Here is an 18,830-nt window from a genome sequence, read left to right as displayed (position 1 = left end):
TGTACTACAAAGCAACAATTTATGAACTATCTAATGCTACACTAGAAAATTGATAAATGGAAAATAATTGAGGACAAAATGTGTCAGAATGTTAATGTGCAATAAATTTGAGATTTGCAAATCTCTATCTAATCTTTTAAAATTATTGGGAGAATTGGAGAAAACATCTCATATTGTATACTATGATAAATTCTTAAGGACTGAAAATCCAAATATTTATAAAACGCATTATGAAAAAAATGCAACATTAAATTCTCAAACACTCATGATTTGGAAAGTTTATGATTATATTATGTAAAAATTAAAATCTTTTGCATAAAAAATCTGCATTATAATTATCATATGTAATTAGTATATCTTAATGTATTATTTGCAACATAATATTATATAAGATGGAATCATGTATTTGAAAAATCATCTTTATAAAAACTATTTCTGATGAAATCCATATCAAAAATATTTAAGGTTTGGATATGAATTTATAGAAATGAAATCTATTTCTCTGGGCGATAAATGGACAAAAAAAATTAAGATATTTATCAAAAAATAAAAAAGCACAAATGACAAATAAGCTGGCTTCAGATACTTATTAGCTTTGTGATCTTGAGCAAAACACAACTTCAGTTTGCCTCAGTTCCTTTGTTGTGGGATAATTGAGTCAAAGGTCTGAACACACGTACATATGTACATACACACAAATATAAGAGGCAATCAGGGTTAAGTGAGATCAGTCATTTTGCAAAAGAGGGAGCTGAGTTCCAAAAATATGAAGTTCAAGATGGTACAGTAACCCAGAAGTTGAGGTGTGCTGAAAATCCAAGCCCCACTGTTGTGCAACCAGTGCTCTTTCCACTGTCTGAGTGAACTTTAAACTATTCCTAACAACTGATTTCCATTTTGCTTACTTTGGTGTCTTATGAGTACACTGGCTACTTCTTGTTGCCATAGCTAACCTAAATGGCTATAAGACTCATGTCCAATTCTCAGTTTATTAATGAGAGAATAATGGGGAAAGAGAGGAAAATAAAGTGAGGTTAAAATGGTCAATCAATAATTATTTAGTGAATACCTACTATGAATTTGAATGTGTATTTATATTTCCTCCTTCAATAAGAACACAGCTCCCCAGAGTTAACAGTCCATAGGTTGGGAACCATTAAAATTGGTAAAATAATAACTAATATTTTATAGTGCTTTTAAGTTTTTCAAAGCAATGTGTGTGTGTGTGTGTGTGTGTGTGTATACACACACATTAGCTCATTTGATCTTCACAATGACCCTGTAAGGTAGATAATATAATTACTATTATTAGCATTTTACATAAAAGTTTTATTAATTTACATAGGATTACACAGCTAGTTAAGTATCTTAGGGAGAATTTGAAACCAGGTCTTTTGACTTCCAGTTCAGTACATTATGTGATATTCCTGATCATAAACTCTCCAACTCTAAGATTTGGGGATCTTAAAGCAAAGTAGAAGAAACAGTTACAAAACTTTGAGACCAGCCATTTTACTTTTTTTTTTTTTGAGACCAGCCATTTTACAAAAGAGGGAGCTTCTCTTACCTATTAACTGTGTAATCTTAGGCAACTCATTTTATCTCTTTGGGCCTTTATCCTTATCTATCAAATATAGAAAGAGATTATTATTGTTCATCCTTCTGGAAGAGGACCAATGATGTCACAAGGATCTGTGTGTAAATTGGATTTAAGTGAGACGGAACAGCACAGAAAAGTTTTCAGTCTCACTTTCTCCTTCAAAGTCATTGGAAGTCTAGTAGCAAGGTGTCTAGTAGCAAAAGTCAAGGTGACTGGGAATAGCCCATGATGCAATGGATAACGTTGGTCTTTCTAAATGAAGGTCTTTCCCAGGCCTAGTATATCTAAAGTTATGTCCATTCAGTGATTAAGAGCTAAGAAATGGGACAAAAGATGGCCTAATTTACCATTGCAAAAATATCAATCTGGGAGGGAAAGATCCTCAAAGTTTCCTAACAGAGCAAAATAATAGCTATTTACACTCATTCTAAACCATCAAAACCTAAACAATGAGTCAGAGGAATGAGTTTGGCTGTTATGGACCATTCAGTGACAGGTAGAATGATGTGGGTTTAAAAGCTTAGTCAATTAGCTCCATTTGAAACACAATAGCAAATCACTAGACTCCTTCAAAATCATTAATTTTTTATAGCCTGTTTTTTTCAGATCTATATTTCAAGAAATCATACATAAAAACTGCACAGACAAAAAGTAAATTGTCCCAGATTAAAAAAAAAATCTAGTTCTTAAGCTCCAAAATAGCTTGCAAAATCTGACCCAAAATTATATATTTATGAACAGAGCACCCATGTGCAAAGATTTGGCACCCCAAATGAAGAGAGAGATCACATGTGGCTGTAGTTGTGTATGGCTGCAAAGGAGGCAGAACCAGCATCTCTAGCCTCAATTTCCCTCATCTTTGTCCAAGAAATACTTTTCATTGCTGTCAGGTGTTTGTTGCAGAGCTATTTCTGAGAGTTCCAAATCTTTATTTCTTCCAAAGTGGCAAGATCTAAGGAGAGATGCAATTACTACTCTCTTGTCTTGTGGTCTGTGATTAACCAATATAACTTGTGGTCTTTTGCCAACACATAGAGCCTTTTATTGCAATTATGTGTTCTGACATCCTATAGCCATATTTCTCAGGCTTACCTCTTTTAGCAATCTCTTATTTCTTCATGGTTTTCCTGTACCTGAGGTCAAATTCTCATCTGTAGCATCACCTATCTCTAATATAATTCAACTGTTTTTATCTGAGACTAGCAAAAAAAAAAATCTAGCTATGGTTCTACTAGGAATCTCAGTAGCTGACATATTAAGTTTATCACTGGCATCTAAGATACTTCGAGCTCTAAGACATAGGTTCTTATGACTAACATTTCTTGTAGGAAGGATAGAATTTAGATAAGAACAAGAAAGAAGTGTGGGAGTCTATATCCAGGATAAATAAGGAGATAATAAGGGGACTCCTAGCTTCCCTGGATGAATTCAAATCATTTAGTCAATATGAACTATATACTCAGAAATTGAAAGAAATTGTAGACATAATTTTTGAGCTATCAGCAGTGCTATTTGAAAGATCATGGGGGGAAAGGAGAAGAAAATGATAAATGTTGTCCTAATTGAGAAAATAAAGGAAGGGGGGATTATAATCCAGTGAGCTTAATTTTGGTTCCTGGGAAAATTCTAGCATGCTTCATTTTTAAAAAAGGTTGGTGAACATGTAGAAAAGGAATCACTGATCTCAAAAAACCAGCAAGATTTAATCAAGAAAAGGTCATGGCAAACTAACCTTATTTCCTTTGTTGACAAGATTACTAAACTAATAAATCAGGAGAATGCTATGGATATATTACAATGATTTCAGAAAAGCTTTTGATAAAGTATCTCACATTATTCATGTGGAGATAATGGAGAGATGTAGATTATTTAATCTATAATAATTAAATAATAATACCAAAAATTGCCAAAAGTTGGTTAGATGACTAAAGTTGCTAATATTTTTATGTCAATATGACAGGATTCCCAAGGCATATTCCAGCAATCTTTTTTTCATCCTGTGGTGTTTAATATTTTTGTCAATGATTTGATTAAAAATATAAATGATATGTTAATCAATTGTACAAACACAAAGTTGGGAAGGAGAGCTAACAATGGATAGTCATTAGAAAACTATATGCTGGTGCTCTCTTCAGCTTCTGTGTTGGGATGAAATGCAGTACTCATTGGTCAATACTTAATAAAAGGTTTACCTACTGTTAACATTGCAAAGATGTGCAGCGGCACTTAGTTTCTATAGACACACACCCCTTCTTATGGAAACATATTTGATAAATGTGGGTGAGTATGGCAACTCTTGTGATCTGTGGTTATTTGCTAAGTGGTGTTACCAGTTCATGTGGATGGGAGCTTTTATGATCCTAGGTGATCAGGAAACTATATTTATATAACTAGAAACCATAAGGAAATGGTCCCAAGGAAAAAACAACTTGAGTCTTGCCTCATATCCAGGACAATCAAGCTCTAGAAAAGCCTCTTTTTCTAAGTCATATTGTAGATGGAAAGGGGAATCTTGGTAGAGATTGGTTCTGTCACAATTACTGTCAAAATCAAAAAGAATCTTGACAGTCTAGAGAATGCCACTGAAGCTAATAAGATAAAATTGAAGGAGAATTAAATGTAAAGTTTTGCACTAGAGTTTAAAAAAAGTATAAGATGTGAGAGTTATGGTTAAATAAATAGCAGTTGGTCTGAAAAGATATGTTCTGAAAAGGTGTAAGAACGGACAGCAAATTCAATATGAGCAGCAGAATAATAGGATAGCCAAAAAAAAGCTAACATGATTATAGGCTACATTAAAAGATATAACTTCGAAGATATAATACGAATATTAACAGTAGTTAATACATATATAAAGTACAAAATATGGTTTCATTTGAAACTTACAAAACTCCATCATGGACTGTTTTCATGAGACCATAAAGTATTATATTCACTTCTAGACACCATAAGAAGTATGTTGGCAAACCAAATACTCCAGAGGACAATTTTCTGTTTTCATTGATGGTACCCTCACTTTGACAATTATGCTAGCTCAAAAGTTGTTTCTTCACCCCATAACCCATCCAAATCTTAAGCATGAGCCCTAAACATTATCCTTCCCTCTACCTTCATTGCTAATTGGCATATTTGAGCTGGAGAACAAAAGACCCTGGACTGAGAACAGGGCAAGAGAGAAGGAGAGGGTACATTTTATCTTTCTTTGGGTATTTGAAGAACTCTCATGTGAAAGAGATGTTAGATTTTCTCTGTTTAGACCCAAAAGATAGAAGCAAAAATTATAGATAGAAGTTGTCAAGAGGCAAATATTGAATGGATAACCAGAAAAACTTCATTAAAATGTAAGTTGTCCAGAAGTGAAATGGACTGCTCCAAGAAGTGGAGGACTGCCTGTCTTTGGAGGGCTTCATGCAAAGACAGATGATTACTTATTGGATATATCAAAATAGGAATTCCTTTTGAGTATGGATTTGACTAGGTGAGTGGATTGAGATTTGGACAAAGAAAACAGAATTAGGAAATGCAGAGAAATATATGCATGTATAGTGAAAGTGACTAAAAAATAGTGAGAATATTGGCTTTAACCCAGATTTAGAAGGACAAGAGGTAGATGCTTATTTAGCCAAGCAATTCAGAGACTGAGGCTTTAGTTTCCCCAGATCACCTATATCCATATCAAGCTGGTTCCAAGAGCTTTTAATTTTGCTATCATTGGGCTTTTAAAAGAGGTTAATCATTCCCTTGCTTGTTCCTTCTCTCCAGCTCCCCTTCACAGGAGGCTTATACCACTTTTACCACAATGGCTTTGCCAAGACTAAGAGAAGACGCAGTCTGCCCCATAAGCAGAAGTTGGAGACAGATCCCAGGGTAAGGCTATCTTTAATGTGTCTATCCAGTCTTGCTTTTATATTAAATTGTGCAGAAGAGGGGGTAAGGATGATTTGGGAAAGGGTCTCCAAATTCTGAGCATAGAAAGCCAGTTTAATATAACAAATGGACACTGACCAACCCAAATGATGCATTCATTTAAGTATGTCTCAATGCAACTATTATATTAAAAAGGACATTGCAGCTGAAAATTTAAAAAGGGGGTAGGGAAGGTGTACATAGGCTAAAGTCCCAATTGGATTTGCAATCTTCTCCCACTTTATTCTTAAATGCTACATGCTACATATGTCTGCCTAAAAAAGTAGTTAAGGCTTATGTCAAAATGTCTACAGCAGTTTTTAAATAAAGTTTACTCAATTTTTAATTACTAACAATTTACTTCAACCTATTCACCAAAAAGGATCAGGCTCTGAAATACCCCACATTTATTCTGTAAATGTCACTCACTCCAGAGAGAGTGGGATTTGTCATAATCTCTTCAGAAAATAGGTTACTTTCTATCTTCCTTATTGGCCCCTTTCCAGATGGCCAAACTGTTGCATTACTCCAAGGCTCGCATACTTAACATTTTGGGGTCATAGGCTCCTTTGGCAATCTGACAAAGCTAATAAATTCTAGGAATGTTTTTAAATTTGTAGAATAAAATACATAGAATTACAAAAGAAACTAATTGTATTGAAATATAACATCAAAATTCTTAAAAAGAAATGTTCTTAGACCTCAGGATAAGAAATTCTAGAAAGGTATCTATATACCCAATCAAAAGTGTGTATATACCCAATGAGAAATAGCTCACATATCCCAAGCAATCACAAATCATATTTCCTCGTGTGACTTTAGTACAACCAAATTTCTCTAAAACAGACTATCCTGTTTTACATTTTGCATGCATCTAATAAAGGCAATAAACAGCATATAATAGAACATCTTTCACTGAGCTCTGCAATTTCAGCTTTCTTTAGATTTTGCACTATTATTATATAGGTATGATCCAATTCCAGGAAAAACAAAGTTCCATTGTTTTAACCCTAGCATGGCCATTACAGGAATAAAGGAAATAAACACAATTTCCAAATTCCATTCAAGGCATAGCATTCTCCAGAATCATTGTCCATACTGGTGGATCCAAAACTTGGGAGCCAAAATAGGCTCTCAATGCTGCCACTTTTCCATTCTTGTCACAGCCAGGAACCTCTGATATTCTCCATTAATTTAATTCTTAAAATCATCCCTTCTTTCCTTCCAAGTGATCACGAAGTATTTCATTTTCCTCTTGGTTTCTCTTATTTGGTACCTGAGCTTGTCTGCTCTCCCTTGAGTGACAAGGGGTTGAAGAATTAGAATAGTAAAAATATTTACTAAAAGATAATTCTGCACAATATATTTTTCACCTTTTGGTAAGTTTAATAACTATAGCACGATCTCCTACTATGGTACTAGTAGGAGAAACACAATTACTAAAACTCTTAATGCTGTCACTAATAGGTGGAAGCACTCTGCATCAAGAGACATAATTTAAACCAAATCTATGTGTTGAACTGTATTTCCAGCAGCGGGGGCAAATTTTTCTGGGAGTTAGGGGGAAGAGAGACAGGGAATCTGACAGATATCTCGAGACTAGCACATGTTACCATGTACTACTTATAGCTGGTCCCCGGACCAAGCCAGAACACAGGCAGTCTTCCCCATCAATGTTTGTGAAGGAAAGTAGACTTGGGAGAAGAATTTGGTACTTAATGATTAACTTAAGGAAGAGTTCTTCTCATTTTCTATCCTACAACTGACTCTGCTATTGCTCCACTTTCTGAATCAGATCCCCAGAGGCCAGGCCTGAGGGAAGTCAAGCATCTAGATCCTGACCTCCCAAGGACTGTGTGTCCACATCTAAACCTTTGACACTATCTACTTTGTTGCTCCAGTTTCCATTTATCTCTATCCATCCCTATTTCGATCTCCTTTTCCATTACTTATTCTGAGAAAAAAAAGCACAGCACTGAAAAATATTATTGAGACGCCACTCTTTACACTACCAGGATTTTATCTGTTCTAGAAATCCAACTCATCAATGTAACATTTTCTGAGTTAAGTCACTATTTTCTCACCCAAAGAAGTTTAAGATTCCATAGTCAATCCATGTTTGATGGTAGTCTAAATTTTTTATTCATAAAATCAAATGTGTTGATGTGGGAGGAAAGAGAGTCCTTTATTGATTTGAAACAACTAGCTTTGTTCTCAGGAATTTACATAACAAAACTGATTTAAAAAAAAAAAAAAGGATCAAGCCTTGGATTTGAGGGCTTATCCTGGCCCCTGTTTTGAGCTGATAGTCTTCGGTAACTCTTTCCTGCAGGACTTTTTTTCATGGGGATGTTGTGAGTGAGCTTAATTTGGGCTTTAATTAGGAGTGCAGATGAAAAATACTACCCAGGAGACCACCTACTGGCAGGCCACATGCAATGCTCCGAAGCCAAAGCTCACAGTCTCTCAAGAGGTCTTTCTGCTCTGGAAAGCAGTTTTATCTTTATGTTTTTTATTTCAAGTCAGAGCCAAGGTTCTGTTGTGCCAGATGATGCTAAGTCATTTTAAGGGATCTTTTGCTGAGACTGGCATTGCCTGGCCCCTGGAACAGCTGTGTTCACAGTATGAGAGCAGGGTTGACACCAGACACTCTAGCCAGATCTCTGTCACCAGCCAAGGCTGCTTTGGGGACAGTTAGATAGTGCTGTGACTAGAGTGATGGGCCTAAAGTCAGAAATACTCCTCTTCCTGAGTTCCAATCTGGCTTCAGACACTTATTAGTTGGGTGGCCCTGGGCAAGTGATTTAATCCTATATGTTTCCATTTACTCATCTGTAAAAGGAGGTGATAAAATGGCAAACTACTCCAGTATCTTTTCCAAGAAAATTCCCAAAATAGGGTCACTAAGAGTGGAACATGACTGAAATGACTCAACAACAAGGCTGTTTTTTGGTCAGAGAGATGTGTCTCTCCTAAGACTAAGGAGTCCAGAATGGGGAGCGCTAAGCACAAAGTATATAGAAGCACTGAAAGGGGAGAGTCAAAGGTAAAGTAAAGGGAATTCCCCCTACCCCCTCCCAGATCAGTTTTATTCCTTCCTTCTCTTATGCCCTCTCTTATTCCCAACATGATTGTATCCTCACAATAGATTCTTGCGCTTAAATGATTTGAAGGATGGTGGTGCTTTTAGCTGAAATAAAAATCTATGGTATAGGATGGGTTTAGGTTTAGGGAGGATGATTGGTTCCATTTTGGACATGTTGAGTTTTAGATACTTATAGACCATCAGAGTAGAGATGTTCAGCAGACAGCTAGTAACTATGGGCTCAAGTTCAGGAGACAAAAAAGGGGGGAATACACATATTTTGGAATAATTAATCTCATGAAAGTCTAAAGAAATCACCAAGAAAGTAAAGAATTCAAGACAGAGCCCTGTGTTTCCTAACCACCCATAATATAGGCTATGTTAATTCCAGAAAAAAAAAGTTGAGGAGTGGTCAGAGATGTATGAAGAAAATAAAGAGAGAACAATGTGATAAAAACTAGGGGAGAGTATTATTGTTCTATAAGAAATGACCAGAAGAATGATTTCAGAGAGGCCTGGAAAGATTTACATGAACTGATGACAAATGAAATGAGCAGAACCAGGAGATCATTGTGCACAGCAACAAGAAGTTTATATGAAGATCAATTATGATGGACATGACTCTTTCCAGCAATGAAATGATTAAAGCCAGTTCCAATGATCTTGTGATGGAGAGAGCCATCTAAACCCAGAGAGAGGACTGTGTGAACTGAGTGTGAATCACAGCATAGTATTTTCACTCTTTTTGTTGTTTTTTGCTTGCATTTTGTTTTATTATTAATTTTTTTCCTTCTTGATATGATTTTTTGTGCAGCATGATAATTGTAGAAATATGTTTGGAAGAATTATACATGTTTAACATATATTGGATTACTTGCCATCTAAGGGAAGGATGGGAAGGGAAGGAAATTTGAAACACAAGATTTTGCAAAAAAGAATTATCCATGCATATATGTTGAAAATAAAAAGCTTTAATAATAAAAAAAAACTGGGGGAGAGGAAAGAATTTGGGAAGAGGGAATAGCCAGCAGTGTGAAAAGTTGCAGAGAAGTCAAGAAAGATGCAGACCAGGAACAGGTCATTCGATTCAACATTCAGGAGATTACCAATAACCTTAAGGGGGGAATTATTTTACTTAAGCAGTGAAGTAGGAAGCCAAATTGTAAGGAGTTGAGAAGTGACTGGGAAGTAAAGAAATGAAGTCATCATATAGACAGATTTTTCATACTTTTGTCGATGAATGAATGAATGATTGGGAAAATACTTATTAAATGCTTACTATGTATTAAACATGGTGCTAAGAATAAGAAAAGGGAAGAAATGTACAAAATGATAGTTTGTGGAGATGACAAGGTTTTTGTTTTGGGGGAATTGTTTTTTGTGGGGTTAGCTATTTTTCTAGTATTAGAGAATCTAGGGAATGTTTGTAGTCAATAGGGAAAGATCCAGTGATGTAGAAAGAAGAGCAATGATTATTAATGAAAGAGAATGATTGATGAAGAAGTTTAGAAAGATGGATTCAAGGGCTCAAGAAGAAAGGTTGGTTTCTAAGGAGAAATCTCTTCTTTAGAAACTGAAATGAAAGAGGAGGCAATTGAGAATGATGTTAAAGAGAGTTTTCTTGGAAGAGGATCTGATGAGATTCTCTGTGGAATGGGAAGATACTCTTGAAAAGCTAAGAGAAATATAAAAAAAGAAGAGATTCTTCATTTAAGAGTATCTTGAACATATGTGAAGAATCTGTGAACTTCTGATGCCAGAACTCCTTCTGTTCTTTCTATGTCTTGGCAGGTAATCTCTGCCAGTCTCTGACATCCCTGCCTCTTGGTTCTACCTAAACCTACCTAAAATGCTACCTAAAATCTCAGCAAGTACAAAAATTCTTTCCCAATCCATTTAGTACTGATGACATCCCTCAATTATCTCCTATAAATATTTGTTCAATCAAATTTAATTGAATTGACCCATTCTAGAGTTTCTAGAGTCCAAAGAGGCTGAATATCTCCTGAAACAAGCTTTCTTGTTATTTTCTCTAGATTATGATCATTGTAGCAAAGGTGAATTTCCTGGAAAGGTTGGCTCAGTGCTGATGAAGCATTTAGTGATCTAGTAAGTGAATTATTGATTTATATGTTAAAATGTTGTATATGCTAGGATCAGTACATAGGAAAAAAATAACCTGAATAAAGGCCCATTCCACTAAGCAGTAGCAAGAATGGATACTCTGTTCCAGGAACAGATTCAATAGCATTTGTTTAGCTATGCCTATAGCACCATTAATGAGCCTTGAAGCCAAAATTGATAGTGGATGATAATATCCATATTAAAACTCTATAAAAGATGTAAGTACTTGACAATGGAAGGGAAAGTCTAATGGTTAAAGATAATGGTTGTTTCTTTGTTCAGCTCAAACAATACTCATATAACTGGGAAAACATATTATGTTGTAATAAGTTGTAAAGAATGGAATCTGAGTTTAAAGTTTTAAACCCTTAAGTTCCTGGGGGATTGATAAAACTCTAGTTTGTTTTGTTTTTTTTTTTTCAAAAGGAGGAGTTCCATTTGTAAAGAGGAGTTGAATTTGATTCAGAAACTATTGTTTATTTCCTTTTCTAAACAATTTTCTGTCTGGACCATTATAATTATCTATCCAAATCTCTTTGAAGATCATTCCTATTCAATTTTTTAAGCATCTTAAGCCCTCTATGACTAAAGAATAGACCATGATTTCCTTTTCTTATTATATTTATGGTTTATATTTTCCTTTTTCATGATTTTATGTCCTTTAATTACCTCTAGCTTAATGCAATTAGTCTTTGCCTCATAAAAATTAATCCATATCTCTAATAACCAAATTTAAGGTTATCCATAAATAATGTTCTCTTTTTTTTCCTCTCCAAAATTATCAATGATCTTCTTTTATTCAATTTTATTTTTTAATTGAAAAACAAAATTCCTCTCTTTTCCTCACCATTACAGGGGAGAAAAGATAATTCTAATAATAAATTGGCAATCCAGCAAAACAAATCCCCATACTGAATGTGTCTAAGAAATGTCTTAATCTATACCCTGAGTCCATCAGCTCTGTGGGGGTTGGAGGCAGTGTAGCATTGTTTCTCTGGAATCACAGTTGGTCTTTGCATCGATTGCCATGACAGCTTTCAAAATTGTTTGTTTTTATACTGTTGTAATTATTTCTCATTCTTTCTGAACCAGTTCATATAAGTCATCTCAAGTATTTCCTTGAAACTATCTCCTTATCTTTGTGGCAGAATATTTTGTTACATTTCCATACCCTAATTTGTTCAGCCATTTCCCAATTGATGAATGTTCCCTTTGTTTGCAGTTCTTTGCTTTGAAGAGCTGCCACTTATATTTTCTGTACATATGGGTACTTTTCCTCATTCTGTGATCTCTTTAGGATATAGACTTAGTAGTGCTATCTAGGTCAAAGGATATGCACAGTTTCTTAAACTTTTTAAACACAGTTCCAAAAATGCCATCCAGAAAAATTGGACCTGTTCTCAGTTTTATCAACAATGGGTCAATAGGCTTGTTTACCTGCAAGTCTTCTGGCATTTATTATTTTCCTTTTTAATCAGCTTTACCAGTCTTATCAGTGTGAGCTGGAACCTTCAATTTGTCTAATTGCTAATGATTTGAAACATTTTTCATAATGTTACTTAGAGCTAGGCTTTTTTTCTGAAAACTGCCTGTTCAATCTTTTAACCACTTTTCAGTCAATGGCTCTTACAGATTTGAATCAGTTCTTTATATATCTCAGAAATGAGACTTTTATGCGAGAAACTTCCTGAAAAAACTTGTTCCCATTTACTTATTTCACTTCAAATTTTAGTTACATTGGTTTCATTTTTGCAAATTTTAAAAAATTTTACATAATCAAAATTATGCACTTTGTCTTCTGTGATTCTCTCTGTACCTTATTTGATTATGAAATTTTCCTCTATTGGAGATTTGAAAGGTAAATTCTTTTTCTAAATTGTTTATGATGTCATCCTTAATGTAAAATGGTAACTAAAAGAAACCCCATAGGTACATTCACGCATAAATCTCATAAATGGATTACTCAGACTTCCTTCTTCCATGGTAATTAACAATGGAATAATTGATCTAGTGTCTAATCCTTTATTCTTGAGATAGACTCAGAAGGCTGATAAAAGGTAGGGGTTGCTTGCAATTGCTTCAGGTACTTTTCTTGACTTAAATGCTAATGCACTGAATTCTAGATCAGTTTGAACAGTTTAGATGTGACTAGTTGAACACTCTGTACTATTCTCTACAACCTCCACTCAGAAAAAAATTAAGTGAAAATAACATGATGGGTATAATCTAAGAACCCAAGAGACCATTATAGCAATTTATTCATAGTTTTCACGTAATATCTTCATGAAATGCAACAGTGGTTCACAGCAAGCAAAGAAATTCATCTCGCCCTCTTCCAAAATTTAAGTACAATGCTATAGATATATTGGAGTCTAAGAACTAGATTTCTTTTTAGATTACAACCCATATCACCCTAGAGCTCTTTGGCCAACAATAGGTCTCAGTCCAAACTTCATTTGATCATTGGGCACTGCTGGCTCATAGTTAATGTCAATAACAATTGTTTCTGGTTTGACATCTTCCCCTCCTGGATTGATTTCATTTTTTTGTTTGTTTGATTAGGTAAAAGAGGACATTATTTGCTTCATTTCTTACCTAGTCTAAATCACAGAATGGTTGTTGCCTCAGTCAAACTGAGACCTGGAAAAACCTTAACTTTAAAAGGCCAAGGTCTCCCGTTGCATCCTGAGCCATCTCGAGTTCTCCTGATCTATCTCTTGGATCCAGATGACTCCAGAGGAGACAGTGGGGCTGGTGACTTGCCCTCCTTCATCTAAAAATTCACTTGCAATTCACCTTCTTGATGTCATTGTCCTCTTGTAGAAGAAAAACAAATAACACTGTCCCAAATGTAAACAACATATCCCAAATGACAAAGCTATTCATGAGCAAATCATTTCAGATGCCTCATGAACTGGCTGCAAAGCATCCCTCTTTGACCATGTGTTATGTGTCTGTGGATTTTAAAATTGATAAAGATAAGTCATGTTATTATTATATTCAAGTCAAATTGACCTTGGGTTTTAGATGACCGAGGCCCAGAAAGATTAGGTGCCTTTCTCAGTCACCCAGAGAATAAGTTTGAATGATCATGTAAGACCACTTGAATATTACATAAAGGGGATTCTTGTTTGACTGCAGATTCAGTTGCAAATATCATGACCTCTATCTGGGATTCTCTTTCTCAAAAGGGCAAAAGGAAAACCATCTTGATTTTTAACATCAGCAGAAAGTATGAAATTACTGCCTGTCCTGATTTCATTCAATAAGGAGCTGCATCAACATTATACATGTTCTTGAGAATTTATAGCTTTGGAATTTTACTTCAACAGCTCATTTTATTAACATTCTTATTAGAACTCTACTATAATATTGTTCTTAGTTATAATAGATTGCTTCAAGGAATCTATAGACATTCTCTAATTTGTCTTTCTAATGGCTTCCTATGGCTGGTAGGGAAATTTTAAAAATTATTTCCTTTTTGTTTAACATGAAATTGATTAACGAGAATAGAAAGTGATTTGCTCTTTTGGCTCTCATGATGAATGTATCAATGAGAGAGCTGAGAATGATAGCTAAGTCTCCAATAACTCTCAATCTGAGAAACTTTACACAAAAATATGTTCTTCACTTTAAGGCTGAACAGTGAGTAATTAGCCAGGTTTTATTAAAATAGAATTCCATCCAAAGTAAGGCCTTAAAATTGAAGGAGCATGATGAAAAGAAGGTTGATTATAGAACTATGCAGTAAGGTGGTTGAGATAAGGGTAAGGAAGTATAGGGATTTAAATTAGGATAGATCTAAGTATCAAGTTCCTAACCTTTCTTCTGAACTATAATCCTAAAAGACCAACTGAGTGTTGAATATTTCCATCTGGATATACCAAAGAACCTCAAAGTTAGCATATTCAAAACAATTTATTATTTTTCCTCAAAAATTTTCTCCCTTCCTAAATTTCTCATTTCTCTTACCGGTTTCCCCCCCCCTCTTTTTTTACTTCTCACATAACTACTCAGTTGCCAAAATTCCCAATTCTACCTCCTTATTCATGTCAACTTTCTCTCATTTGACCATTCTAATTTAATTCCTCATCACTTCTTGGCTGGATTATTATCATGCCCTAATTGGTCCTAACTCTGGGCACCTAGATGATGCAATAGATAGAATGCAAGATTTAGAATCAGGAACTCATCTTTCTGTGCTCAAATCCAGTCTCAGACCCTTATCAACTGGGTGATCTTAAGTAAGTGACTTAATCTTATTTGCCTCAGTTTTCTCATCTGTAAAATAAGCTGGAGAAGGAAATTGCAAAACACTCTGGTATCTTTGCCAAGAAAAACCAAAATAGGGTTTTGAAGAATCAAACATGACTGAATAACAACCACAGCTAATTGATCTCCTTACTTCAAGTGTTCAATGGCTTCCTCTTATCTCAGGATGAGATACAAATTATTTTCCTTATCTAAAGAGCCTAAAAATCTTAACCCAGTTTGCCTTTACAGGCTTTTTGAAAATTACTCTTCTTTATGCATTTTGTATTCAAGCCAAATTGGCCTGGTTACTATTTATCGATTGATCCATCTCTCTGTACAAGTTGTCCCCTGTATCTAGAAAGCCCACCCTCCTCCTTCTTGTATAATCCCCAATTTTGTCAAAGTTCAGCTCAAATGCCAGTTTATATAAGAAAGTCTATTCCCATCCCTCTTCCAGTGGCCAATGCCCTTCCCCCCCACAAGCCACCATATTTGATTTATATATACTCTGTATATGTTTCCCAGGGCAATTTTGTTCAGTCTCTCTCTTCCCCAACATACATTAAAATATAAACTCTTTAAGTTTTTTTCCTTTTTATCTTTGCATCTTTTTGCTCATCACACAGTGCCTAGGACATTATAGTCATTTAATAAATGCTTGATGAGTCAGATATCATAGTATACAGCTATAAATCCTTCCTCCCAGGGAGGCTGAGGCTGGTGGATCACTTGAGGTCAGGAGTGCTAAGCTGCAGTAGGCTAAAGTCAAGCAGGTATCCACACCAAGACAAGTAGTAATATAACAATTACCTCCTGAGAGTAGAGATTGGGAGAGAAAATTATAGAACTATAAGTGTCCTCAATAAATGATCTTGTTCAGCCTCCTTATTGTAAATTATACAACATTATAGGCTTAGAGTCAGAAAAGACTTTAGATGTGTGGACCTTAGATATGTGTCTTACTCAAAATTACAAGAAGAATCAAAGACAAATCCTACATCGAAACCCAGATGCTCTAATTTCCAATACAGCACACTTTCCATTGTCCCATATTGCCTATTTTCCAAATGAAGCAATGAAAATCCAAAGGGTTTACATAACTTACTTTAAAAAAAATCTAGCTAGTGAGTGTTTAAAGCAGACTAAAACCCACACATCTTGAGCCTGGAAATAAATATCATGTTCTTTCTGCGCCATATATTTTTATGTGAATAGAAATTTAAACAATGCCTCTATTGGTTTTTTATTTTATAGTTTGTTTGATTGCACTGTCTTTCTTGGTGGGGTTTTCTCCCCCATGGTTTATTGGTAGGCAGCATGGCTTATTAGAAAGAACATTGGTTTGGGACTTAGGATGTCTTGGTTCTACTCACTACTCTGTTAATAATTAGCCATAAGCACTTAAGACATTTTTTTCTTTACCTACAAAATGAGAGAATTAAACAAGGTGATTTATAAGGTACCTTCTAGCTTTTAGAGTCTGTGATCTTAGAATTAACAGTACAATAATGATTATTATCACAATAGATTATAATATAATGGTAATATATACTAAAGACTGCTTGAAACCATCCTATTTTACTTAAAGAAATCATGGTATTAAAATCTGGAAAGGAGAGGAAAGAGGAACAAGCATTCATGGAGTGCCTACTATATGCCAAGCACATGATATCTTTATAAGCTAAGGAGAAGAATTGTATCTTATCCTGCCATTGAACACTTGAAGCAAGGAGACCACTTGGATCTCATTTGAAACCTTGCTAAGAGACCTAAATCCAATCTTTTCATTGTACAGTTAAAGAAACTGAAGTCCAGATTAATGAAATGATGTGTAGCAAAACCTAGCTTCAAATCTAGGTCATTTTAACTGCTATAATTTGTTTACATGCCTAACTCAATGGTTACCTGTTGAACACTTAATACAATTTGACCAGCTTAAGTGTCTGCTATATGCAAAACACCATAATCAGTGCTCACAGAAAAAAAAATCTGTCCCTGGATTGTATTAATATCACCTGGAATAGCTCAGAAAGAGACAATTATTTTCCAAACCACTGAGCAACTTTCTGGTGGTTTTCTATTGCTATTACTTCCTGAACGCCCTAGGATCTTCCCAGACCCTCCCTGGATGTTTTTTCCAGCCCTTCAAATCCTTTCCAGTTTATAAACTCAGTCTTCCTTTTTCTCTCTTCCCTCCTACTTTCCCCATGAACCCCAGATTCTATAACCCTTATGCCTTTTAGGATTCTCTCCCACTCTATTCCTTTCTGAGGAAGTTGGAGAACTTAAAGAGTTCAAGTTCAAAACCAGTTGATCCCTAATTTCCATTTAAGCCTCCTAGTCAGGAATATCAATAGAGAGAGAATGTCAGGTTCTGTGTGTCTTAATTCTGCTCCAAGTTAAAAGTAGTACCACAGAACTACACAAAGTATTTTCTATCCCTTTATTTTACTGGACATTATAGGCATTCAACCTTCATTATATATGTGGATTTGATGTAGAATAAATCAAAAAATCCCTATTTTCCAAGGAAAAGAAAACGATCTAATCACCTCTCACCTATATTATTGGTCTGCCTGCTTCCAGCCTCTACATTGCTGATAAATTAATATTCCTAATACATATTTCTGACCATATTACTCCATACTCAAAAATTTCCAGTGGCTACTTTTGCCTCTAGGAAAAGTTACAAAATTTTCATTTTAACATTAAAGCTCCCCATAGAATAGGTCCAAATCTTTGCAGCCTTAATTCACCTCATTTCTCTCCCATAACCTTCATGTCAGTGCAATGGATGCAAGCCTGGGCCTCAGGAAGAGCTGAGTTCAAATCTAAACTCACATCCTTACTAGTTGGGTGATCCTGAATAAGTTAGTTAATCTCTATTTACCTCTTTTTCCTTAATTGCTGGTTGCTTGTTGTCCTTCATATTCAAAAAGGACCAAAATGACATTACCATGTTGGGATAATTTGTGGTTAATCAGACCAATATAAGCTTTGAAGGCCTGAGCACAAATAGTCTATATGAATATTTAGAGAAGAGATGCCTCTAAATCTGCAATTCTAAGATTTCTTTTGAGATACTCCAATTCTGTTTTGCTCATAGAGTATAACACTTTCTTTGATGTAGACATCCATCCTGTTCAATGCCAGTGTCTCTCAAGCTTCACAATCAATTTCAAAGCTCTTCAGGAAGATCTTGATAATGTCCTTGCATTACTTTTGACTCCTGTGTGAGGACTTGCCTTCTGTGAGTTCTCCATAAAATTGGCAAATGTATGTGGGCATTTAAACATGGCCAGCCCATAGAGTTGTGCTCTCTGAAGTATAGTTTGAAATGTAGTTCAACTTGAAAAAGGATTTTTTTTATCTAGTTCCTTATCTTACCAGGTGATCTTCAGAATCTTCTTAAGACAATTCAAATGGAAGCAATTCAGTGTCTTGGAATGGAGCTGGCTGATCAGGTTTCTTAGGCATACAACAATGAGTCCTCATAACAATTCGATATACCATTAGTTTGGTAGGTGGTCTAGTACCTTTTCTCTCCCACACTTTCCTTTGGAACCTCCTCAACACTGAGCTATCTCTGGCAAAGTTTGCATCAAACTCATCATATATATGAACACTCCTGTACGGTATATTGCCAAGGTAAGTGAATTATCCACAGCATTTAGCATTTCTCCATTTACTGTAATCAATGGTTCCACATATGGATGGTACAATATGATTGATGGAGAATCTCTGTATTCTTGGTGTTAATCACTGGGTCAAAATTAGCACAAACAGCATAGAATTGATCCATATACTGTTGCAAATTGCATTGAATGAATCATCTGTGACAAAAAGTCCTGCATCTACTCT

General features: G+C 35.1%; 1 protein-coding gene across 1 annotated transcript in view; it reads left to right on the top strand.

Annotated features, from left to right (window-relative positions):
* The window catches only part of PCSK2 (proprotein convertase subtilisin/kexin type 2), a 294,327-nt gene that overhangs the window by 38,927 nt on the left and 236,570 nt on the right, over nucleotides 1-18,830 (top strand). Inside the window, exon 2 of the mRNA XM_051975892.1 lies at nucleotides 5,363-5,467. Within this exon, the coding sequence (XP_051831852.1) occupies nucleotides 5,363-5,467 (105 nt within the window). The remainder of the gene's footprint in view (nucleotides 1-5,362; nucleotides 5,468-18,830) is intronic.

Source organism: Antechinus flavipes, chromosome 2 (assembly GCF_016432865.1).
Source record: "Antechinus flavipes isolate AdamAnt ecotype Samford, QLD, Australia chromosome 2, AdamAnt_v2, whole genome shotgun sequence".
Lineage (NCBI taxonomy): Eukaryota > Metazoa > Chordata > Mammalia > Dasyuromorphia > Dasyuridae > Antechinus > Antechinus flavipes.
The sequence above is the reverse complement of the archived record's forward strand: the minus strand, read 5'-3'. Positions and strand labels throughout refer to the sequence as shown.